At 30.1% G+C, this 26,240-nt stretch overlaps 3 protein-coding genes across 3 annotated transcripts; 1 reads left to right on the forward strand and 2 right to left on the reverse strand.

Annotated features, from left to right (window-relative positions):
• Nucleotides 1–14,200: 14,200 nt before the first annotated feature.
• On the forward strand, nucleotides 14,201–18,266 carry LOC131595527 (tubby-like F-box protein 3). The gene is made up of 6 exons (XM_058867888.1): nucleotides 14,201–14,800; nucleotides 16,219–16,306; nucleotides 16,424–16,553; nucleotides 16,657–16,836; nucleotides 16,930–17,420; nucleotides 17,497–18,266. The coding sequence occupies exons 1-5, from the start codon at nucleotides 14,498–14,500 to the stop codon at nucleotides 17,405–17,407; spliced, it is 1,179 nt and encodes a 392-aa protein (XP_058723871.1). The 5' UTR covers nucleotides 14,201–14,497; the 3' UTR covers nucleotides 17,408–17,420; nucleotides 17,497–18,266.
• A 1,474-nt stretch (nucleotides 18,267–19,740) lies between these two features.
• On the reverse strand, nucleotides 19,741–21,774 carry LOC131598084 (uncharacterized). Its single transcript, XM_058870719.1, has 4 exons — nucleotides 20,934–21,774; nucleotides 20,464–20,628; nucleotides 20,077–20,364; nucleotides 19,741–19,913 (listed from the first exon to the last, which is right to left on the reverse strand). The coding sequence occupies exons 1-4, from the start codon at nucleotides 21,772–21,774 to the stop codon at nucleotides 19,741–19,743; spliced, it is 1,467 nt and encodes a 488-aa protein (XP_058726702.1).
• A 1,424-nt stretch (nucleotides 21,775–23,198) lies between these two features.
• On the reverse strand, nucleotides 23,199–25,715 carry LOC131595528 (inactive beta-amylase 9-like). Its single transcript, XM_058867889.1, has 3 exons — nucleotides 25,306–25,715; nucleotides 24,551–25,036; nucleotides 23,199–24,397 (listed from the first exon to the last, which is right to left on the reverse strand). Exons 1-3 carry the CDS (start codon nucleotides 25,552–25,554, stop codon nucleotides 23,513–23,515), a joined length of 1,620 nt encoding a protein of 539 aa, XP_058723872.1. The 5' UTR covers nucleotides 25,555–25,715; the 3' UTR covers nucleotides 23,199–23,512.
• Nucleotides 25,716–26,240: the final 525 nt, after the last annotated feature.

The raw sequence follows: 26,240 nt of genomic DNA on the forward strand, positions 1-26,240 counted from the left end.
GCAGTGGCCTCCCATATTCTCTTGAAATTAAAGTATCACAATATCTGTCATTGGCCAATAACAATCTGCGTCGAGCTGTCTGGAGCACAGGGGGAAAATAAATCCTTGCAACGCGGTAAAATAAGGAAAGATAAAGAGAAGGTAATAGAAATCAACGTAGCTTCTCTCACCAAGAAATTAGAAAGGATATGAATGAAATCCCCAAAAGAGAAGACGAGGGACCCCGACGAATATGATGCAAATTGTTCTAACTTGGGAGGTTCATGGAAAAACTCATAGTAAGGGCGGATAACACCGTATCTGCACAACTGGAGGAGAATAAGTAGTAACCATCGTTCACCACAAACTGATTACTATTTTAAGCACCATCGTTCACAACCACCGATTACTACTTTGACAAATCCTCAAATCATCATAAACCACCATTGGACACCATCATCAACCACTACTATGACCACCATTGGTCACCACCAGCGACTACCACCACCAAACTACCTTTTTTTACCACCATTAATTGTCACTATGATAGACGTTTGTCAACAACCACCATTTGTAACTATTATTATTAAATTATTAGTAACAAAGAAATTATTTTTTGAAATATTTAATTATTTTTTAAATCTAATAATATGAATTGTTTGGATTAAGAAATATTTATGATGAAAAATTATTTTTATGTTTAAAATTGACTATGATTTTTAAGATATCCTAATTCATAACTGAAATTAATTTTAATTTTTAAAATTTTAAAACTCAACAAAAATTATTTATAATTTTTACAATTTTCAAAACATAAAACAACAAATCACCTTGAACGGGTCTAAGATACCTAACTTTTAAATTATCATAAAATAAATTTTAAATTTATTAAAAGGGAGCATTCATATGCGTACACACTAAATATTTGTGATTGATCAAACTATTCAATTGCAAATAGATATTAATTACTTTTTAAACATTATTCAATAAAAAATATTTTATATTCAATTACTTAAAATAAGTATTATAAAATGAATTTTGAAAATCCATTTATTACATATTATAAAACTAAAATTTTAACAATTAATAATTTAAGATTATTTTTTAGAGATCGTCAAGGACATAAATTATATTGTGTTATTTATCCACTAAAAATATATATTTTTTAAAAGTATCAATACCTTCCTTATATGAAACTACTCAAAATATTAGAAGTAGTTATTTTTCTTAGAATTCTATTTTTCAAAAATCTTTAAAAGATAGATGACAACTTTTTGAAGTATATTTTATATGATAAAAATAAGCTATAACAAATGAGTGGGTGAACCACTTAAGCAGACGGTGATTTTATCTTCTTACCTTCTCGCATGTTCCTCTCTTGAATGTTAAAGAGATAAGCGTCTAGAATTCAAGAGATATTAACACCACATATCTATAGAAAATTAAGGTATTAGGTATACGACCCGACTTACCAACATCTTTAATTGATGCGAGAGTTAATTACTCACACTTAAATCTGACACACTTGATAAATATTTGGGCTATTTTTACCAAATATGTAATTGAGTAATATATTTATAAAAAAGATCGTATCGTATAGTGGTTATTATAACTTTAACAACACAATGGTAATCAGACTTATTTTTAGGGAAATTAAATAGTATTAAAGAGAGAGGGGGGGGGGGAGGTATATGTAAAATTACAAATAAAAAGATTTAAGGGGAATATAGTAATAAAAGCTATTAGACCCCCTTTGAATCTGTTGTGTACCTTAGTAAGGTAATTATGTATGAACCTATAACGACTTCCCAATTTATCACAAATATTTTAACCAAAAGTAGTTGTGCAAAATTTCTCGCTACACAACCGTCTTCTTCAAATTATGATTCCCTAATGTCTTGGGCGAAGTCACAATTAGAAAAGGTTTGAATTAACATTAAAATAATTATATCACAACTAACAGTACCATATGTCTAGCAATATTAAGAGTTTTTCAATAAGATTGATTACAACTGTGTTATCTATTGTAAGCTCTCAAACATAATTTGAGATTAAATTATTCGTCAACAATTGATAACAACAAGCACACACACACACCATTGAATAATAAAAATGTGTGCCACTACAACGATTAAAACTTATCAAATTACACAGACTCACATAACTCTAGGCAAAATCGTCTAAAGGAGTTTAACCTAAGGAATTTAGCCACTCATGTTACAAGCAATCATAACAAAAGATATTATAGAAAAGTAAAATAGCACTACACGTAAAAGGAATGATTCCTTTGATGAAAAATATTCCATTCCCAACTCCTACCCCTCAAAAGTAGCTTCATTGGTGCTAAAATTTGGAACCCTAACAACTGAACTTGTTTTAAAAGATAAAAGCAAAATTTTGATGTTGCACGAACCCGTTGCATTATTTTTGTACGTGTAACGTTCTAGCACTTTTGCTGATGTGGACTCCGTCATTTTCCCACAACGTGTCACACTTATGTACATGGTGTAACACATTTTTTTCCTAGTAGCTAGCGAGAAAAATCAGCTTCACGAGTTGCATAAGGTTTAAATTTTATTCTTTTTCCTCCAAATCTTTAGGGTCTAAGTCTTTTTCATTCTTGTTACAATAAATTCTACAATAAAAATGTCATAAAATTTATGCACAAATCAAACTTTTCCATAATTTTTCAAAATCTTACTAAATAACTATAAAAACATAAGCTATTAATAGCAAAAGCTCTTAAATTTAATGTAAAATATACTTAAATTATGCAATAACTAAGTGACATCAACACTCCATGTTGTTACTATCTGCAATGAAGTGATCTTTGAGATCATTAATGAATAAGTAGAATTTGTTAATGTAACTTATTTCGAGATAGATTATGACATTTATATAACTTGCATATGTTCCATATAGCTCGAAATATTGTGAAAACATTGTTGCTTCTAGATTTCTTGATTGATAGGTGTTATTTTTCAAAGGTGACCTTGAGAATAGATTATCACGATGTGTCATCCTATTTTATCTAGGTAAGCACCCCACTTCACGTGGTTTTAGGTCTTGATATAGGACGACTATGTTAGTTGAACAATGAAATTTCTTAACGAACAATTCATAATATAATTGAGTTGTGTTGCTTAAATTTATAATATTATACAATTAAATTTACTTTCTGCTCAATTTTATGTGAAGGTATTCAAATATAAATGATCTTAACTAAAACTATTTTAAACAAAAATCAATCTAGTTAAGATGAATGTCTAATATTGACTCAATTGAACAATCAACCTTATTATTGGTAGTAATTTTTTAACACAAGATTTTAGTGAGTTGAGCTCTAGGGACTCACCAGGACTAGATCAACCTTCAAAACTCGAAGATTTGTTAAATAAGTTAGACATGATTGAAAGTTTGGTCTCCTATTTTCCTTTTTTTTTGGTTTTGCCCCCCCACCCCATTTTAAAATACGGGTTTTTAGATTTTAGTCCACCTCCTAATTTTGAGACCAATTTTTAATGACATGACACTAGGCACGATGATGTGTGATTGCCATATCTACCAAATTTAAATTAATGTCATTTTAATTAATAATTATAGTGATATTTAGTAAAAAATAATGTATTATTATTAAATATCCAAAAACAATTAAATGGTATTGAATCCTGATTTCCTCTTCTCCTCTTATCTTCTTCTGTGTCATTCATATCACATTAGCTCATCTTCTATAATAGTTTGATGAATAAATTAGCAATTGATTGAAGGATGTAATTAGATTGTTGAAAGACATGAATGGTGAGATTTTAGAGACAATGAGTGACACAAAGACAAATGAATAATTGTTGAAGATGAAGAATAAATTTATGAGTTATTTTCTAGGTTTGTCATTGGTGTTTGTATTGTTATTGGTGTCTGCACTAGTTGCAACACATGTATTAAAGTTATGTAATTTTTTTTTGTATTTGAAATTATGAAATATAATTTGTCTATATTCAATTAATGAAATGAGATGTTTAAAATATTTGTGATTTGTATGTATTTTGTGTATGTATGTTGAATATGAAATTAATAAAATGATATGTTAAAAACCATTAGTAATGAGATGTTTATAAATCATATAACATGTACATAACTTATTTATAATGAGCATAATCTATCCATAACAAGCATAATCTGTTAACATAACCTCCATAACTGAGTTTTGGCATAATAAACTGAGTTTTAACAAAACCAATAATAAACTAAGTTTTAATATTAACCTGTGTAACATGTGTTGACATAACTTGCATAACCTGCTACAAACTTAATTTTGAGATATTTTGACTATAATTTTACCATAGCCTATTAAGGACTTACTTTTTACCTTTTTTTACCATAACATGTTACAGACCTACATTTTGGCAGAACATGACCATTAACATGTAACATGCTTGTGCATAATTGTAGATAATATTACCATTAACAGAACACAATACATTAACTAGAATCCGAATATTACAAATTTTGTTTAACATCAAAATAATTTATTACATAGTAGTAGCATCATATTCAAAAAATTATACTTGAGTTATTACATAGTAGCAACATATTAAAAAAAACTCATACCTAAGTTATTACATAATAGCTCTATATTCACAAAAACTCATAAAAACCTAAACTCATGTGAGAGGCACTTGTCTTGGGTTAGTTGTGGTGCTTGGGATCCTCTTTCAGTAATTGTCTGTCCAACATCTCTATCTGACTTTCCCTTTTTATTTCTGCTTTTTTGTTGTTACCCTTAAAAATAGATCTCTCTGCAGCCCTATTTCTTTTACATGTTCTCTTATTATGTCCCATAGTTATGGGTCATTTGTTGCCAGGATCATATAAATATAAGTAGGCATCACATTAGACCCCTTGGACATATAGATACATTAGTGAGCTAACATATAGATTTTGCATAGTTAATAAATACATACAACATCCCAATACGTTACCTATATTATGATGAAACATAATCTTTCGGTTCCTTCTTGTTACACCATATGCATGTGATAACAAGACATCAAGATATCTCTGCTAAATTCCACCTCCTACAAGTGCATTTCTTTTAGGGTAAAGTAATAACATATGTTTCTACATCATTTGACACCCCAAATATCGCAAAGTCATCATCCGAATATCATGTTACACTTCATCCTTAAGCTGCACTCTTTGTTTTTCTAGGACTTATTGGATTTTAGGACATATGATACCTCTACAGCTACCTAAAACAATTTTTTTAGTGACAATCCTCAATGGTACACCATTTTAATTCCTTATAACAATATAATGATTGACTTGTCTCTATACTTTAAGATTGCTATATTAAAACCTCACACATATTATTAACTTTTAAGTCACGCTATGTATTTGTCTTGAAATGAGATATAGTCTAACATGCAACAATTACATACATTTTGTCTTTCTAAGCCTTCACATTAAGCTCTTTGATTTGATTCATTGCTCTCTTCCACCTTAGTATTGTTGTGACCTTAATTTTTTCCATAAATATTCTCTCTTCTCTATCCCAAAATATTTCTTCCTCTAATTACCATATAAATTTTTAACAAATAATCCATGTTCAGCATATTAGATTGACTCTAAAATAATTGGTACCAAACCCTAAAGTAAATTAACATATTGGAAGCATAAGGTTACATAACATAATGGAAGACACTTGATAACATAATGAGATAAATTCATAAACCTTGTGTTGAATGAATTATAAGTCATTACTTCTTCTACATTTAATTATTCAACCTCCTCAATTGTGACTTTAGGTATGTCAACATTGTGTTCAACATAAACTTCAATGTCCTTAAAATCTCTAACATCTTCATTGAACCTTAACACATCTTGGTCATTACTCAAAGGCCTAAGTCCACGAGAAAAATAAAACTTACGGTTCTAATATCATAGACACCTTATATTTCCATTCTACACTTTTTTTTATCATACTTTCAAGGGTTAATGAACTTTTTGGTCCCTCTAAATATTGCAGATTTTGTTTTTAGTCCCTCCAAAATTTTCCTTTAAGAAATCGTCCCTTCAAAAATTTTCGTCTAAACTATTGGTCCCTAACGTCAAGTTTGCTAGAAATTAGCTACGACTTTAGCCACCGATTAGCTACGAAATTTGACGTTAGGGACCAATAGTTCGGAAGAAAAATTTTGAAGGGACGATTTCTTAAAGGAAAATTTTGGAGGGACTAAAAACAAAATTTGCAATATTTAAAGGGACGAAAAAGTTCATTAACCCTACTTTCAATTTGTTTATATGACATTATGTCCACATCCCAAATCTTTTTAGAAATTGTCCCATAAACATACAATTGCATAAGATGATAGACCAATTGGAGTATATTCTAAGTCTAACACCTTATTTTTCTGTTGACCTACACAAAATAAAGCAGAAAAATAAACACAACTTAGTAATAAAACATATACCATAATAAAAATGAGACCACAATAAAATTGAGACCACACAAAATAATAAAACAACCACCAACATAACAAACATTATAGACCACAAACTTTGATTTTAGAAACTGAGACAACAACAATCTTCATTGCATGTTTTGGTCATTAAGAACCACAATACAAAACATCATAAAAACTTCATAACAAACATAAGAAAAACTTCGAAACAACATATACAAAACTAGTACGAGATAGAATGACATACCTCAAGACATAAAACATGTTTGACATAATTTAAGAAAAATGTAGAATTTGGGAACAATTGTTGAGGATGAATGTTTGCTTCAATGAGCAACTTCTTCGGTGAACACTAGAGGAAATCACAAATACAATATGAAGTGCAATTGTTGAAGATGAAGACAATGCAGGAAATCACAAAAACGAACACATGTTTGAATCTAATGATAGACTAAGGCTTAGGGTTTCGTATTTAGAGGAGGAACATGTACACGTGATAATTTTGAAGTATTTAATTGATAGGGGATGTGATAGCTTAATTGATATGTGCTATTTGAGTTAAATGAGTATAAAATTGGTTTATGGTTCAATCCATAACAACAACATTTATTTATATTTATATGTTTATGTAAACAAGTTATTAATATTTATAAAGCAAAGAATTTAAAAAATATATTATCAATAATATTAATAATTAAATATTGTTATTCTTATTAATGAAATGTTATTTTTTGAAAAGGGAAAAAAGGAAATGCACTGACCAGTGTAAAGTATTTTTACACTGTCAACCAATGAGAGACATGCATCAGAATAAATCTCATTTTTAATTTTAAAAAACTGAAATTACATGACAAATTAAAACATTTTGATTGGTTGTATGTGTAAAACTGTTTTACACTGACTGTGCACTATCTTTAAACTCTTTTGAAAAATTATCATTATTAATTAAAATGACATAAATTTAAATTTAGTAAATATGACAATTACACATCATCACACATAGCGTCATATTATTATATTGACCGGTTTTTAATAAATTCTATTAAAATATTAATTTTTCTTCATTTCTTTTTCTCATTATTATTATTATTATTATGTGAAAAGGGGATGTGCATTGACAATGTAAATTACTTTTACACTGTCAACCAATAACAATCATGTATCTTACCAAGTCAGCCTTTAAATTTTAAAATACTGAAATGATTTGACACTTTAAAATAATCTGATTTGATGTCTGTGTAATACTTCTTTACACTGACAGTGCACTAGCTTTAAACTCTATTATTATTATTATTATTATTATTATTATTATTATTATTATTATTATTATTATTATTATTATTATTATTATTATTATTATAATAAAATTCATTTTTTACTAAAAACTAGCGGGATACCCGTGCTATCGCACGGGGCCGTTTGGGCTTAATATTACGTGGATAAGATATATCTTATGAAGTTATTCCGTATATATTTAAACAATACACATATTAATTGGATGAATATCTGTAATAAATTTAAACATGTAGTATGTTAAATAAAATACAGCAATAAAATATATATACATATATATATTGTATAAAATTATAAGTTTAACGTGTATGAATTTGGTCATTAAAAACAATGCATATAAGAATAATAATAATTGTTAAATAAATAAAAAAGACCTTTTAATTATTGAAAAAAATAATTAAAAAATGTAATATTTTTCATAATAAAGGAATTATTATTTTATAACAAATTATACATTGTGGGATATAAGCAATAGATTAAAAAGTTATCATATATGGATTTGGTAATTCAAAACAATGCATATAACAATAATATATATATATATATATATATATATATATATATATATATATATATATATATATATATATATATATATATATATATATATATATATTCAATATATGGCTTTGTTATGATAAATTATTAACAAATATAATATATTTTATGCAATAGCTAATATATATTAGTTCCGTTATATATATCAAAAATTTATGCAATAGCTGATATTTCATTAATACGTTCACTTCTACCCGTTAATTCAGATGAGTTAATTCTAAAAATTTATTAAACCTATTTTAGATATTATTCATTTTTCTCAAGTTCTTTTATATATATCAAACATTTATTCAATAACTGATATCTCATATATACATTCACATCTACCCGTTAATTCAGATAAGTTAAAAACTCAATTGAATTCGAATGAGTTAACTCTAAAAATTTATTAAACATATTTTAAATATTATTCCATTTTTCTAAACCTAAAATATATGACAGCTCTCGTCAAACTTACGAATTTTACAAATCTAAAATGTAAGTCGCACGGGTCTGGTCGCGATTTCACATTACATGTATCTAGTTTTGACTTGTAAAGTTCCTTTATATATATAAAAAATTTATGCAATAGCTGATATTTCATTGATACGTTCACTTCTACCTGTTAATTCAGATGAGTTAATTCTAAAAATTTATCAAACCTATTTTAGATACTATTCCATTCTCTCAAGTTCTTTTATATATATCAAACATTTATTCGATAACTGATATCTCATATATACATTCACACCTACCCGTTAATTCAGATAAGTTAAAAACTCAATTGAATCCGAATGAGTTAACTCTAAAAATTTATTAAACATATTTTAAATATTATTCCATATTTCCAAACATAAAATATATGACAGCTCTCGTCAAACTTACGAATTTTACAAATCTAAAATGTAATTATTGGAGTTATCATTTAATTGCCTTTAAGATATACGTGAATAAAAAATTTGAATTGAAAGCTAAAAAAATTGGGTTCCCCGTATATGTATGTATTAGAAGACTTTTCATCTACGCGTGTGACTTTTCAGATTAGTTGCATTCAACAAAAAAGAATTGAATTTGCATTTAAAAGTTAAAAAATATGAGTTTTAATAGATATGGTCATTTGCATTTTTATTGTTTCAAAAATGTTATATTATTAATATAGGACAACTAAAAATTAGGAAAAAACAAATAAAAACAGTCATCCATAATTTTTTATATTAGATGAAAGCAAAAGTATGTAATTTATAAGTACTTTAGTTTTTATATAATATAAATTAAGATAAATTCTTAGAAGAAATAAATTTTCTCCCATTAAAAATATTCCTTTTATTCTTTAATACTTAAAAAATTATTTTCACATATTTTCTAACAAATATATTATATTGAATAGGATTAAAATAATAATAAATAATATAATTAATATATTATATATTATTTTAATAATTAAAATAGTTATAAAAGCAGTGTTTATTCCGATTATGTAAAAATTAGTACACAAATGATTAAGGAAATAATATATTTTTAAATAATTAAGACATATTTATCAGATTGTGTACATTCTCAAATAACTAAAGTATATATGGAATAATACATTGAAATGCACAATAAATAAATAAAATATATCATTTAATAGAATCTCATATTTTTATTTACACTTCCAATTTTTCTATATGATTTTTCTTTCCACAGCAATTATAATAAACTTTCTAAAACTCACCTGCCTCTTCTTCATTTCCATCGAGAATACAGTCTATTTTTTATAAATTAATTGTATCAACAATATACTTTTTCTCGTTTATAAAAATATTGATAACTTATTTTTGTTTACAAAAATAATTATATCAACAATAGACTTTTTCCAATTTATAAAAATATTTGTAACTTATTTTCGTTTATTAATATAATTGTATCAACAATAGTATTTTCCGTTTTATAAAAATATTTATAACTTATTTCTGTTTATAAAAAAAATTATTATTAAAAATTATTAACGGATTTTCATTAATTTTTAAAAAAATATTTATTCTTCATACAAAAACATGTTGTGGCTTTTAGTTGATTATTAACAAAGAAATAAATAAAATAATAATAAATGTATATATAAATATATAAATAAAAATAACATTTTCAAATTGAGATCAGGTAAACAAAGTCATTAGATTAACTCATTATTTAATCATATTTTTTGTATTTATTAAATGTCAACTTATTAATTAATAACTAATTCTTATTTATCATGAATACAAAGTTTAAAAAAATAATTGATGAATGATAAAACAGAGAAAACCACTAATACGCGCGTATAAAAACATGTTAAATGTGTAAATTTTGGAATACAAAACATATAAATTTATTCTGTATATTACTTTTATAAATTTAAAAACAAATGATGAATAAAAAGTGGCAAATATTGATTAAAAATGTATGTATAGATTATTAAAAAAATACAAAATCCTTTTATGGCATAAATTTATTTAATAATTATATCCTGTAATTATAAATTATTTTATGGCATTTTATGATATAAATTTATTCTATAATTATATCATATAATTATAAAGCAAATTAATTATAATTACTAAAGAAGATTTTATGGTGTCATAATAGGTCTTCAATAATATATGGAAGAAACTGATTCATCTAAAATAATAACTAAAATGCGAGAATAACACATTGAAAAGCTTAATAGAATAAAAAATATATCATTTAATAGAATCCCATATTTTTATTTACACTTCCAATATTCTTATATGATTTTTCTTTCCATCGCATTTATAATAAACTTCCTAAAAATCACCCGCCTCTTCTTCATTTTCACTGAAAATGCAGTCTTTTTCCAGTTTTGAAACATCATGTTGTTGGTTCAGAACATATTATAAGTAGTTTTTTACAATTTAAATTTATTTTGAAACTGCAGTAGTAAATTTTATTCCAACTAATCAATAAAAGTACACCTTCACAAAACAGACCCCATATAATGAACATTCTAGGTAGATTTTCATTTTCATTTTACTAAAAAAGCAACTTTTATTAATAGAAGGATATGTGATATTGACAGCTGCAGATTCATTAGGCACTGGTTTTTTATAGGTAAGTCTTTCAATATTTGTTCTTGTTATCTCTACCTGTTAGTTTGTGGTATTGAATCAACAAAACAAAACACCATCCCACATTGGTTAAAAACAAATGCAGGTTTCTGTAAACAAATTCAATATAACATGTAAACAAAGTATTTCATTTATTATCACAAACCGGCCTATAGCAGCAGTAGCATTATCATAAACCAAAAGCGTCCAACTCAAAAGTGTCCAACTCAAAACCTGAATTCATAGGTTCATTAAAACACATAATATTCACAAACCACCTAAATTACCAGCAACAAAAATCACAGTAGCATTAACATGGCCCTATGAATTCATGTTGGATTCAAATATTGCAGTGGCATAGTATAAATATGACTTGATGGCACAAGCCAGTGCCAACATTAATCGCAGCACCAATCGACATAAAATTACCCTATACAAAAAGAATGTTCATTGTCAGCATTCATTCTGCTAAATTTTATACAATACTTAAGGTAAATTACATTTAATATACTTTGTTATCAGGCTCAGCAGAGACAACTGTTGTAGTTTCTGAACGCTTGATCTTAGGCTCAGCAGAAAGAATAGTCCCAGTTCAGATGGCATTTCGTTGAATGTTAAAACCATATTTCCCTTCCGAGCATGGGATGTTCAAATTAGCTATTAACAATATAAATTCTAAGTTGTCGAAGATGAAGATGCCCACTCTTCAGAAACCATTGCAAATTGAAAAAATATATATTCTGCAACTCTGCTGTAGAACAAATTATTACTTTAATAGGCCTTATATTGAAAACCAAAACTATCAATGGCTTTCTTATAGGTGAATTAACAGGAAAAAACATAATAGCTGCAATTTCATTCTATACATCTAAACATAGATATAAAATGCAGTCTCAGAATAATTTTATAGCAGACAGGTGCAATTCGCATTGGTGACAAATATGTACTTCTAATTAACTATTACCACTTCCATGTATGTGTATTTTTTAAGACCATGACAGAAGGATTAAATTGGAAAAAACTCAATATTAATATATTTAAACTGAACAGGTTTTTTAAATTACCTTGCAGTTTTTCCAAAAAATCCTTCACTGCTCAAAAACAGCATTGGTCGGACATTGCTACTTTGACGATAACATTCTGCAATCATCAATTCCATAATTTTTTTTAGGAACAACATATACATAGATACTTCAAATTACAAACGGAAAGCCAGAAACACACTTTAATACCTAGGAGATAAGATATTCAGGCAAATCTTACTTATCCATAAAATTATCAATTCGTTTCGTTTTAAAACTGATTCGCATAAATTGATGGTGTGGAAAATTTAGATGTAGAATCTGAAGGATTATCCATCATAAGTATTATCATGTATTGAACTTGATCTGAAATCATACAAAAATAAAAACAAAAAGATTTCACCAATGTACCTATTGAACTTGTTATTTAAAATCGACAGCTAGTGATCGTGTTTTCCATGGATCAGTTCCTCCATTGAGCTTAGTTTCATTCTTCTGTTCCATTTCCATTATATGATGCCAACACCACCCACAAGTTTATGAAAAGAGGAAGATTGAAAATTAACTATGATGCCAACACCACCCACAAATCTATGAAAAGAGGAAGATTGGAAATTAACAAATGAAAACCAATTTATCCTAATTTCATTGCATAAATTAAAAACGAAATCAAAATTGAAATCACAATATGAATATTGCAACAATAGATCAAGGAAAGGAAAGATCGAATCATAAATTATGATTCAGATCAAAGAAATCGGAATGAAGAAAGAGATAAAATGAGTAGATCTGTATAAGATTTCGAAACAGTGAATAAACAAAGGATCAATAAGCATTTTGAATAACAGATTGCTGAAGTTTGTCAAAAACGCATTTTCGATTAGAACACAAACAATCAACAGGGAGAAAATAAAAGGATGCTTTGCATAATTACCTTTTTCGGATTGAACAATATTGGTGATGTATGAAGACTGTTGTTGTGGGGTTGGAATGAATAGTCATTTCTCTTTTGTATCAGTTTAGGGTTTATGGAAAATTGGAAGAATTAAATGGATATGGGAAGTTGGGAGAACATGAATTTGAATTTGAAAAGTGTCTTTTCTATTTCTCAAACTATGCATGAACGTTGAGTAAATAGAAGGATAATGGTAGCAATAACTTAGGTAATGATAAAAAATTTGAAAAACGTGTGGGAAGTTGTGTGCATGCCTTTGAATTCTGTGTGGAACAGTTATTCACGCTAATATTTATTGGTCTGCAGACTAATGAGTGTTTTTTGGACCAAAACCTTGATTATTTTGTGGGATAATAGATGTAATTAAAATAAATTAAAAAGGTATTAAAAAAGCAACAAAAAATATTATCTTGACACGTCAGCAAATTTAAGATTACAATCAACCATATTGCAGTATTTAACAAAAAGGCTAAGTTGCCCTTAATCATTATATTAGTTTAAGTTAAACTCAGTTAGGGTATACGTAGAATTTCCAGATACTTTAACTTTTATATATTGTTAATAGATAAACATACCCATTTTTAAAAATTCCATATTAACAAAAACATTCCTTATCAAAATGAATAATTTTTCAAATTACTGTGTATATTATTTTACACCAAATATATACACATACACCGCCGTATATATTGTTTACCGTATTTATACCGTTTGTTTGTTTTTTTTATTAAAATAATATTAATTTCTAAACTATATTAACCAATATATTATTAATGAAAGAAATTCATTAAAAAATCAAAATAAATAATATGAATAGATATTTTATTTGGCACAAGACAAGTATGCAAAAAAAGTGCACAAAGTTACTATGTGCTCTCCACCACCTTGAAACACCACCTACCTTCCTTTACCTTCTTGTCTCTTTGCGTCTCTCTCTCTCTCTCTCTGTGTGTGACTCTGACTTCTTCTTCTTTTTCTTATCTCTCTCTCTCTCTTACACTCTTCTTCATACATTCTCCTTTTCCTCTCCCACCAAAAACATCAAACTCAATTCTCCTTTTATCATAACAATCTCACCTTTCCCTTTTCAACCCTCACTCAACCCATCTTTCTCTCTCATAACCCTCTTTTCAAAGTTCAATTTTTTCACCATTTCGTGATCTGGGTATGGCCATAATCAGGAACATAATAGAAGACATGAGATCGAGATCTCAAAGGGTAGTTGTAGTTGAGAAAGAAGAGAAAGTTCTTGTTGGCGACGGTTTAAGACAGAGTTGTTGGGCTAACATGCCACAGGAGCTTCTCCGTGAAGTTCTCCTCAGAATTGAAGCGTCCGAGGATACATGGCCGCCGAGGAAGAACGTTGTTGCTTGTGCCGGAGTTTGTCGGAATTGGAGAGTTATCACTAAAGAAATTGTTAAAAAACCTGAACTTTCTGCTAAGATAACTTTCCCCATTTCTGTTAAACAGGTTTTTCTCTTTCTCCATTCTTAATTATTTCCTTTTTCCTCATATGGGTTTTGCTCAAAATCAAATTTTTAGTTCAAGTTCTTAAAAAAGGTGTTTTTTTTTTCTTTCAGTTTTATGTTAGATTTTGTTGTTTTTAATGGAAAGGTTTTGTTGATGACTTGATGCATTGAGCTTAATTGGGTTTTTGAGTTCTAATATTAGAAAGGTTAATTGCTTGAAAGAGTGCTACAAAGGTTTCTTGTTTCTTACTTGAAATGTTTTGGTGTTGAATTTTAGGAAAGTTTAGTACTACAATTATTGTTTTTGTTTAATCTTGGTGTTTGTTTGCTGTATTGAATTATTTAAACATTGTTTTACGACAACAAAAGAAAATATACATGTAAGTTTTGATGATGAAATACTTATCCATGCCATAGGAGATGTGAAAATTCATGCCATAGAGTTGAAAATTCATTTCAACTTTTTTTTTTGTCTTCCAATTTGTAACTCTAGTAACTAACTTAATTTGTTTGAGATATTGATAATGATTTACTTTGTTCCTTTTTTCCTCCTTGTGGAAAATTGTTATTTTGGTTGGTCAATGTTATTAATGGATATTGTTGGGTTTTTGGCCTAATTTTGGTTCTTTTGGGACCACTAAATTGTGATGTTAAGTTTTTCAACTTTTGTGAAACTTTACATTGGAAATTTTGCAGTTTAATTTCCTTAAAAGACGTTGAAATGACTAGGTTTCGTAGCATCTGGTTATTATGACTATTATAATTAGCATGCTAAGTCTATAATTGCATCAAATGTCTTCTACTGGTTTGGCTAGGACGTAATCATGTTTTGGTTGAGTAGTGGCTGTTTGCACCAACACATGTCAATGTTTAATGATGACACGGCACTTACTCGTGTTATTACATTCAATTATTTCCATTCTCAAATTATTATCGGTGCTGACCTGTTGGTGTTAGTGTCACCATTGTGTTCGATGTTTGTGTATGTGTTTTCACAACGAGTACTTCTTTGTTGGTGATCTATAATTTTCAAAACCAAAAAGTAGAAGGAGATGTCACTGTTTTGGGATAATGGAGTGGGCACCATAAGATGCCTCTATGGTGGTGTGGAATACTATACATGGAATTATCTTAAGATTCCCTTGTTTGTGGAAGCACATGATGATTGAATATGACTAATGACTGTGGTGTTTGTCTTTATATTCCTTAGTAATTAAGTAATACATTGTTTAACAACACTATGGCATTACATTTACCTAACATGTTTCGTCTTCATACCCCACTGATTCCGCCAAGCCCGTTTTCTTGACAGTGGTTTCGTTGGATAGTAGATAGGGACCGTGGGAATCTCGTTAATACATTGTTTAACTACACTATGGCATTACCTAACATGTTTCTATTGGTAAATAATTTTCGCAGCCTGGTCAAAGAGAGAATCTCCTTCAATGCTTTATAAAGCGCAACCGATCCACTCAAACATATTATTTGTTTCTCAGTTTAACTAGTTGTGAGTAAACAATTAAACCCGTCGGTGATTTCTTTCTTTATAAAACTTTAGTTTATTTGTTTCATGTTAGGTGATCTAAAGCTTTCTTTTTTGAGATCTAAAGCTTCTTTAATTCAGCGTTAGGTGATGACGGAAAGTTCCTTCTGGCTGCTCGCAAAAGCAGACGTCCTACCTGCACAGATTATATCATCTCTCTAGATGCAGATGATATGTCAAGGGGAAGCAATACCTATGTTGGGAAACTGAGGTGAGCTTCTAACTAATTAGTCAGATTCTATTACCGATATTTTTTCACTTTTACTGTTTGTTATTGCGACGACTTATACCTTTTTTTGTTCTCTTGTAATAAGATCAAATTTCCTCGGAACAAAGTTCACAATCTATGACGGCCAGCCACCTCATACAGGAGCTAGGTTTACTAAAAGTCGTTCTACTAGGTTGGTGAATCTAAAGCAGGTTTCGCCCAAGGTCCCAACCGGCAACTATCCCGTGGCTCACATCTCGTATGAATTGAATGTCCTTGGCTCGAGGTAAGCTTTGTGTAATACAATTGTTCATACACATTATGTAACGGACTTCATAGATCGACTGCACTATTCTTACCGTCTATATACTACAAGCAGGGGGCCTAGGAGAATGCATTGTGTCATGGATTCCATACCATCCTCTTCGATCGAACCAGGAGGAGTAGCTCCTACACAAACCGAGTTTTCTCTAAACAACATAGAAATGTTTCCCCTGTTTCCTTTTTTCCGATCAAAATCAAATCGTGTGATGGAGAACTCTCTATCCGGACCCCTAGTCGGTAATCAAAAAGACGGTTTACTTGTGTTGAAAAACAAGGCTCCGAGGTGGCACGAGCAGCTGCAGTGTTGGTGCTTAAACTTTCACGGACGCGTGACAGTTGCCTCGGTTAAAAACTTTCAGCTGGTGGCTTCTGCAGAAAACGGAACTGCTGGACCAGAACACGATAGGATTATTCTTCAATTTGGAAAAGTTGGGAAGGATTTGTTTACAATGGATTATCGATACCCTATCTCGGCATTTCAAGCATTCGCAATCTGCCTCAGCAGCTTCGATACCAAGATTGCTTGTGAATGACATCTTTAAACAGGTATTTATTCGATTCGAAATCAACTATTTTAAAATTTGATTAATGGAAAACTATAGAAGATTACTGGTTTTTGCAGATTATATGACAATCTGGGAAATATGTTTGAATGTGACTTAGTGGGAAGCAATATGATGAAAAGTGTTTATGAAGGTGATTGGATGATGAATGGTGTTCAACTGAAAATGTATAAAGACGATGCTGCACATATGAGTTTTCAGTTAGTTTCTGGAATCACCATGAAAAAATTGAATGTTACTTGTCCTCATTTATATGTATATTATTATTATTGTTCCCCTTGTGTTGTAGATAAATTCTTTCTCACTCATTTTTTTTCTTCTTTCTTTTCTTTAACAATTTGCTTTTCATTTTTATGCAATATATAGTGGTTGAGTCTTCTTTCAAAGCAGCAACATATTGGTTTCTTTGTGCAGGCCGTCTAAATTTTTTGCAGGAGGTTTTGTGTAAGTTAGGTTTAATTCAACTGTTGCAAATCGACCCTATTTGGCCACGATGTTACCGTGACAATATTTTATGAGACATTTTTTACTCATGTTTTAGGTGTGACAATTTTTTTATTATGTGCGGTAGTCTTTATTACAAGTTTTAAGGTTTTAAGATTCTGCTTTTATCTATTATCTAATCAAGTTTGTGTTCCAATTCATTTACCACCTTGAGTGGACATGAAAAATAAGGGAATTTTTTTACCTTACCCATTGGGGGTTCTTATGCACCATGTACGCTTCCAAAAATATCTGTTTTCGAAGATGTATTTTTAGATGCATTTTTTTTTACCGGAATAGCGTATTTTCGTAGATGCAGTTTTGGAAAAAACCAAATTTTGGGGGAAAAAAAAGTGCTTCTTGATATGTATCTTTGGAAGTTATATGTATCTCCGAAAGCAGGGAGTATAAATGAAATTGCACTTTGTACCTAAGAGTATTAACGAGGTGGATTAAGAAATTATCGAAAAAATAATCATTGGTGTTTTGATTAAGTTTGCCCTTTTTTAATAACCAAGTCCTAACAATTCTTAAACCATATGAAGGAACAAACATTAATATTTTAAAAATGTTACTCTTGATCATTGTAATATTAAATTCTCATTAAATTAACAAAATTTGCACCCTACAAATCTAGTTAAGATAGAAAATTAATAAGCCATATATAGCAATATACCATTTGGTTTAATTTTTCCCATATATAGCCCATCTATAGCAATGTAACGACCATGCACTTAATTGTTTAAGTACTTCAAAATTAATAATATATTTTTAACAAACACTCCCTCCATTTAAATCTTCAAGTGTTTTGGGTTTTTGTTTCAAAATTGAGCTGTGTTTTACAAATTTAATACGCAATTAGTTGTTTTTCAAAAACATATTAAAAGTGTTTATTATAAAAAAATTTATTACGAATAGAATAAAAGTACATCTAAAGAGTTTTCTTAATGGGTCAATTGTTGTAATATAAAAGTAATTATAAATATAACTATTAGAGTCTATTTTACAACACCTTTCAATATGGTGATTGCATTTCAAGCTTACAAGTTGGTCGAACAGTTCTATTAATAAACAGTCTCTTAACATATATGGATGTTTGTTCATACCCATAAAAAATGGTATCCATGATCAAGTTTCTCTTTATTGAAGTGATGGTCATCCTCAACGTGAACTGATGGTCATCCTTATTGATATGTTATGTTGAACAAAATTATATGTAATATTGATGATAGATATATTGTCACAAAATAGTTTAATGGGACATTCACATTTGTATCTTCAAATCTTTAAGCACCTCTAGCCATAATTAAGGTGACTAGAGACGTACGAAATTCCAACATGTATCATAAATCTTAAATCTAAGAATTACCTATAGAACAATCATTTTCAATACATATTTTTTTTACTCTTGCAAAATGGGTTACACAAAGGGACCGAGACATAAATAAACTCATATTCATAAGTTACACCATGAACACGAATCGAAATAAGCAACAACTTAGATAACTTCCAACGGTGCAATTCATTTTTAGGTTCTTTGTGGAACCCATTAAGCCACATCATCTTGAATCAACTCACTCAATTTTCACTCTAATGGTGCAACTCTAAAGAACCCATATTAGATCCCACATCTTTACTTTATATATTAATATTTTATTCATATTAAATTTTATTTAATTTAAAATAATAATTTAAATTATATAAATTTTAATTAATATAAAATAAATAAAATTAAAATTAAACATAAAATTAAAAATGATAATTAAAATTAATCTCAAATACATGACATATAATTAAAAACAATAAACATAAATAACATATTATATGATGTTCTTGACAAATGTAGCCCACTCAGGATATATATCATCCGCTAAATAATACCCCATATTATATGATGTTCTATTGATTGTATAGTTCATAGTAGGAGCATGTCCTTCCAAAATATCGTTAAACACATTGGATTGGTTTATCACATTAATGTCATTTTTTGAACCTGCAATACCAAAAAATGCATGCCAAATCCATAAGTCTTGTGATGTCACTGCTTCAAGCATGATTGTGGGCTTACCAATGATCACCTCGACAAAATTGTTCTTTCCATGCAACAGGACAATTTTTTCATTCCCAGTGCATACAATCAATGGAACCCAACATACCTGGAAAGCGACGTAACTCTCCCATTTGTAAAAGATGTTCAACATCTGTGTTGTTAGGCTTTCTCAAATACTCTGCCCCAAATACAACATTTACACCCCGAACGAATCTTTCTAAGCACTCAACTGAAGTGCTTTCACCGATTCGAACATATTTGTCTACACAGTCAGCGGGAGACCCATATGCCAACATACGAATAGCAGATGTGCATTTTTGCAATGGTGAAAGACCCATTTTACCAGTTGCATCGACCCTCATTTGAAAATATTCATCATGAGCTCCAAGGGCGGCTACAATTCAAAGAAACACATGCCTATGAATTCTGAACCTTCTTCGGAATTGAATATATGTGTATACTGGATTTTCCGAGAAGTAGTCATTGAATAAACGATTGTGCCTTTCTTCACGACTTCGATCAATTACCATTCTTTTCTTTGGTCTAGAGGAACTTCCAGATTGATGTTCCTTCTCGAGCATTGACTTTAGTAGTTCTTCATCAGTGTTGTCCATAAATTCTTCTTCAATCAAGTTCCAAAAGAGCTTATCTGAACTGTCTGAAATCATTAAAGTGAGTGAAGAATGAATGAAGAATGAGATAATATTGAGTGAAGAATGAAAGAAGAATGAGAAAATAATGAGAGGAGTGGTCATTTATATAGTGATATTGAATAACGGCTAGTTTGAATAACGACTAGTTTAAATAACGGCTAGTTTGAATAACATTTAATTTGAATTACAACATAATATATATTATAAATTATAGTGGTACTAATGACCATTTTACATCGGTGTTGATACATAACAAGTACTACAACTTTTCATCATGACTAAAGTCCATATTTTGCTCTCAACTTATTACAATATTTTTCATGAATATCTCGTTGACTATCATTCATCGTAGAAGTGTCTTTCGAGAGTAATTGCATTGCCTTAAACTCCATCTCGTCCTCCTTACATTGAGCTAGTCTTTCCATTGTTGCTAGTATTTTATTCCATGTATCTTGCACAACATTAGAAGGAGATTCAGATGCATTTGCCTTTTCCTTTGCCTTACTCTTCCTTTTTTCCACTTGTTGCCCCATTGGACGCTCCATTGGTGATGATGAGTTATATTCATAACTTGATGAGTGTGCCCCACTAACAGAATTCTTTGTTCTTTTTGAAGAATTTTCAGTTGATGCTCTCATCCATTTAGGTTCATCTTTTAACAATCGCCATGCATACTCTAGATTAAATGCTATTCCTTCATCTTGAAGAAAAAAAGCATGTGCATTAGCCAAAATATCTTTTTCTGATTGACCACTTTTTTTACCATGAACAGCTTGTTTGTAACACCCAACAAATTTTTGAACAAGGCCATTTATTCGATGCCATCGGTATTTTAATTGGCCTTGTAGCTTTTCTCGCAACTGCCCACAATATTGGTTATAGTTATCGGTGATTCTTAACCAAAAACCTTCAGCTTTTTGATCAACTCCCACAATAGGATCCTTTGAAACATTGAGCCATGATTGCATAAGAAGTATATTCTCTTCCCTTGTGAATACCTCTCGAGTTTTTCTTTTAACGGAACACCTTTGATCTTTTTCAACGGTAGTATTTTCAATACCAACTTGAGTTGAAAATTGAGGAACTTGGCGTTCGGACATAAATCCATCAACATTTACTCCATCAGTATTTATTTGAGGTATAAAATACATATTTGGGTTATTTGGTGTTTGAAAAAATGCGGTAGAGTTTGTTGGTGGTGAGGGAAATTGAGAATTTTGAGGATTAGGATTTTGATAATTTTGCATGAAATGAAACATAAATTGTTGAAAATTATATTGGTTAAGGTCCATTTGACCTTAACAATAATAATTTGAAGTAAGAAAATGAAAATTTAGATAAAAAAAATATGATCAATTAAAAGCTAATGAGATAAACTGATGAGAGAAATATTTGAATATACCATTTTAACTTGACATATGTATAAGCAAATAAATTATGTAAACAAAAGAAAGAAAAAAAAAAATGGAAAGAGCCGTTGTTGAACGGCCAGTAGAAATTATATTAATATTTTAAGCAATGCTACCGTTTCCATTGCAATTCCCAGTTGTCCAGGGTGGAGAACTCCTACGGTTCTCAATTTGAAAACTACACACTTCAGCTGGCAAACCCAACAAAAAACCAGTCGCTGGAGTTGCTCTTAGGTTCATACATTGAAATTAGAGCTACAGTTGTAGGGGCAAGATTCGAGAACTCAAACCCAGAATCAAAATCATTAACGATCTCCCCTTCAGACGGGGCACAAATGGAGTTGAACTCATTTTTATAGGTGACGTTTTTCATGATAAAGAACTTTGATTAGGAGGATAACAACATCTGTGGATACATTGGATAACTCAACATCCAACTTAGTGTGGTATTTCTCACGAATAAGAACAAAAGCAACGCAACCAAACACTCGAGAATCAAGATTATGCAAAGATAGGAACATAAGAAAAATGTGAGAGCCTAAACTGAATATGACATATTATCTAAGATTCGAAATGTGACACAATTAGTAAGTACTACTTCTCCTCAATAAAAAGTGGATGCTATCATTTGAAAGAGGAGGACTTGAGCAACTCTTAATAAATGATAATTTTTCTTTTCCCGACACTATTCTATTAAGTGTTGTTGCCATAATGATAATTTTTTCTTTTTGCGACACTGTTCTGGTGAATTCAAAACATTTATTTATTTATTTATTTATTTATTTACAGAACATATTGATTAAGATATGTTAACGTTCCGTTTTTGAGGTTGTTATAGTGAAATATTGATATTAGCATTGAAAAATGACACAAACCATCAAATGATTATTAGTGGAAGAGGTATTCACATGCATCCCCAAAAAACACTTGATAACAAAATAATTCAAAAGCAAAACAAAACTTCAAATGAAGGATACATAATTGGAACATCATTATTGAGAATAGTTAGAGAAAAATATGGAAATTTATAAAAAACAATCAATTATAGCATCCAAAGATCAATGAGAGTATTTTAGTCTAAGTTTACACAAATGAATTCTTAATATAGTATGCTACAACCTTAAACACATTGGGAGTATAAGATCATAATTGTTCAACATAACACATAGCAAAAAGGACTAATAGTCCATTTGGTTTAGATTCCTCTCACCAATATCTATATAATAATGTAAATAATCATATGAAACTCATGTTCCTTAGACTTAGTTTTAGAGGCCTTATAATCTAAAACAGACATATTACTACAGTGTCATCTGTCACCAATCCTCAGCTACTTTACAATCAATAATTGTAAACTCTACTTGAGGTTGAAACAGTAATATGCATCCTCATTTTGTACTTTGTAATTACTTTACAACACAACTCTACTAATTGTTATATATGCACAATCATCATCATAAATTTACACCACTTTCATGTTTTACACTGCTTGCATGCTCACACTTGATTCTTGGCTCATAATCGCAGATTCCGCACCTTCTTCCTCATCGGTAGGGAGATCGTCTAAATGGAGTTTCGGTTGATTAAGGCTCCGAACTAACTCGGTGAACGAAGGAAAATGCTCTGGAGAAAAGAAATAGGCTCCCATTCTTTGATACGAGAACAAGTCAAGTACATGATCTCCTGATAAATTCTTCTTCATTTGTTCGAAACCGCCCGGAACACCAAACTCCGACGAGTTTTGACCTGAAACCTTCACGTCGTGCTTTCTGAAAGTAGTCATAGTTTGTGAAAGTAGTAACTCGGGACTCGAATGAGTTTCGTTTGGTTGATTTGCATCCGAAAGATCCATTCCGGGTAATATGATTTTGCATGAGTTTTTCGCAAACATCTTTGCTACTTGTTCATAACCATCCCTGTTGGCAGTGTTATAGAACCCTGCTGTTTGCTCGGACGGACGGGAACGAGTTCCATACCAAGAGTGCATAAGCGGGATTTTTCCGTATATTGAAACTCCGGTGTCTCCGAAATTAGAATCTGCCAATGAAAGGAGGGAATCTCCATGTTTTATGAGCAGAGAAGAATACCATGAAAGGAAGAAGTCACCATATGGACACTCCCAAGAACCACCATCCTTGAAGAAACTATTCGAGTATGGTGATTGGTTGTAGGTAGGCACGTCATGTGGACCGCCGAGTCCCCATAACGGATTTCCAGATGATTCAGCATGTTGTTTGAGTAAATTTAGCATGTTTTGATCATAGCACTGGAATTCTCCTATTCCTCGAGTTTTACCGTCGCTTGGTAGCTCATGATGAGACGGATATCGGAGCTCACCATCGGGTCCTAATCCCATGGAAATCCCCTGCAATGCAATATAACAACATATTTAGGATCCATTTGAATTGACTTATTTGATTTTTTCTACTGACATAAATAATTGTTTACCGTTTATGATATAAATGCTAAACTTATTGATCTAAGTTTTGAAATTGGTTCTTTAATCTAGAATTCGTACCGTAATTGTAGACTTCATGAACGGGGCGAACGAAGACTTGAAGCTCTCACAAAAACTCCGGTAAACTTCAACCGGAGTCTTTCCATTAAGAACATTAAGATTATCAACCGCAAGCGACAAACACTCTTTGTAACACTGTCCTGACCGATCCGTAAAGTAAATACTCGACTGCGATTCACCGATCTCAGAAACCCATTTAGGCAAAGGGATATTCGGTTTCTTAGAACCATGAAAACAAAGAGTAACATGAAGCTTAAGACCCGCTTTCTGAATCATCTCAGCAATAGAAAGATAACCAGACCAATCATATTTTCCCATAGCTTCTTTCTCAACAATTCCCCACCAAATAGGTAGCTCAACACCTTCAACTCCTAATAGCTTCAAAGCTTTCAATCCTGCTGCAATTGCTCTTGAATGGTTTATTGAATTGCAATCATGAGAAACTGTATCTAAGGGTAATCCCACAAATAATCTCACACCATCTACCTGCAGTATTACACATTATTTTCACCATGTCAGTTGATTTTCAATGTAAACTTAACCATTAAGTAATCGGTTGGTGGCTGTGCAGAGACATCACATACACGCAGAGACACGATCTCAAGGGTGAAATTACAGTCACTAGACTATTTTACCGATTTTGTTTTTCAAAATTTTGTTTTTTTGTTCATACTTTCTCACCAACCAAAATCAACATCAACATATATTAACAAAAATAAATTTTCAAAAAAAGTAAGAAAAGAAAGAAAACATACAGGCTTGGATCTTGTTCCAGATGCAGAAGGATTTTTCTTCTTCTTCATCTCTCTGATTGGTTCAGCATGAACAGCTTTCAAAGTCATCATTCCATTTCCACTTTTCTTCAACCTTAAACTCTGTCCAAAACAAACTCCACCCTTTGAAAATCTACAATCATTCTTCAGAATAACATAACCTAGTTCTCTACAACCAAAATCGGTTCTTCCCAACTTCACTTGAGAGCCACCAATAACAGAAAGTTCCATGGCAAACAACAAAATTTGTGATAATCACAGCAAAAACTGGTTCCAAAAAATAATCAAAATTGGAATCTTTTCAGAATACCCAGTTGAGAATCCGTATAGAATTTTGTTGGGTTGGAAGAAAAAATTGATTTTTTTGAAGTTGATGAGTGAGGAAATGGATTATGGAAAGGGTGGATATATAGAGGTGGTGGAGCCTCAAACGCGCTTTTTCTTTTGTATGGCTCAAAAGAAAAACAAAAGCGTACAAAATGATGGGACACGTGTCGATCTTGTAGCAATTGAACCATAGAATATTGTTTTTTTAGTTTATTTTTGTAATAAATAAAAATTAAATTATTGAGGACCAAAACAATTAGTTTATAATTAAAAAATGGAATTATTGAGAACCAAAAGAATTATCATAGGTGTATAATTTTCTAAAAGTAATAATTAAGAAACTAGCAAAGAATAAATTAACATATGGATCTGCCGTGAAGATGAGTTGAATATGGTAGTTTAAGGTTAATTAACATAGGGATATAATTGATTTGATTTGAATCGGTTTTTGATAAAAAATTGTTCGAATTGATAATAACTCTATTGATTAGTTTTGGTTCGATTTTTAATGTTTTTCATAGATGAAGTCGAACCAAACTAATCAGTTTGATTTGATTTGATTGATCGATTTGGTTCTAATAATACTTTTT

This window comes from Vicia villosa, linkage group LG4 (assembly GCF_029867415.1).
Source record: "Vicia villosa cultivar HV-30 ecotype Madison, WI linkage group LG4, Vvil1.0, whole genome shotgun sequence".
In the NCBI taxonomy this organism is placed as follows: Eukaryota; Viridiplantae; Streptophyta; class Magnoliopsida; order Fabales; family Fabaceae; genus Vicia; species Vicia villosa.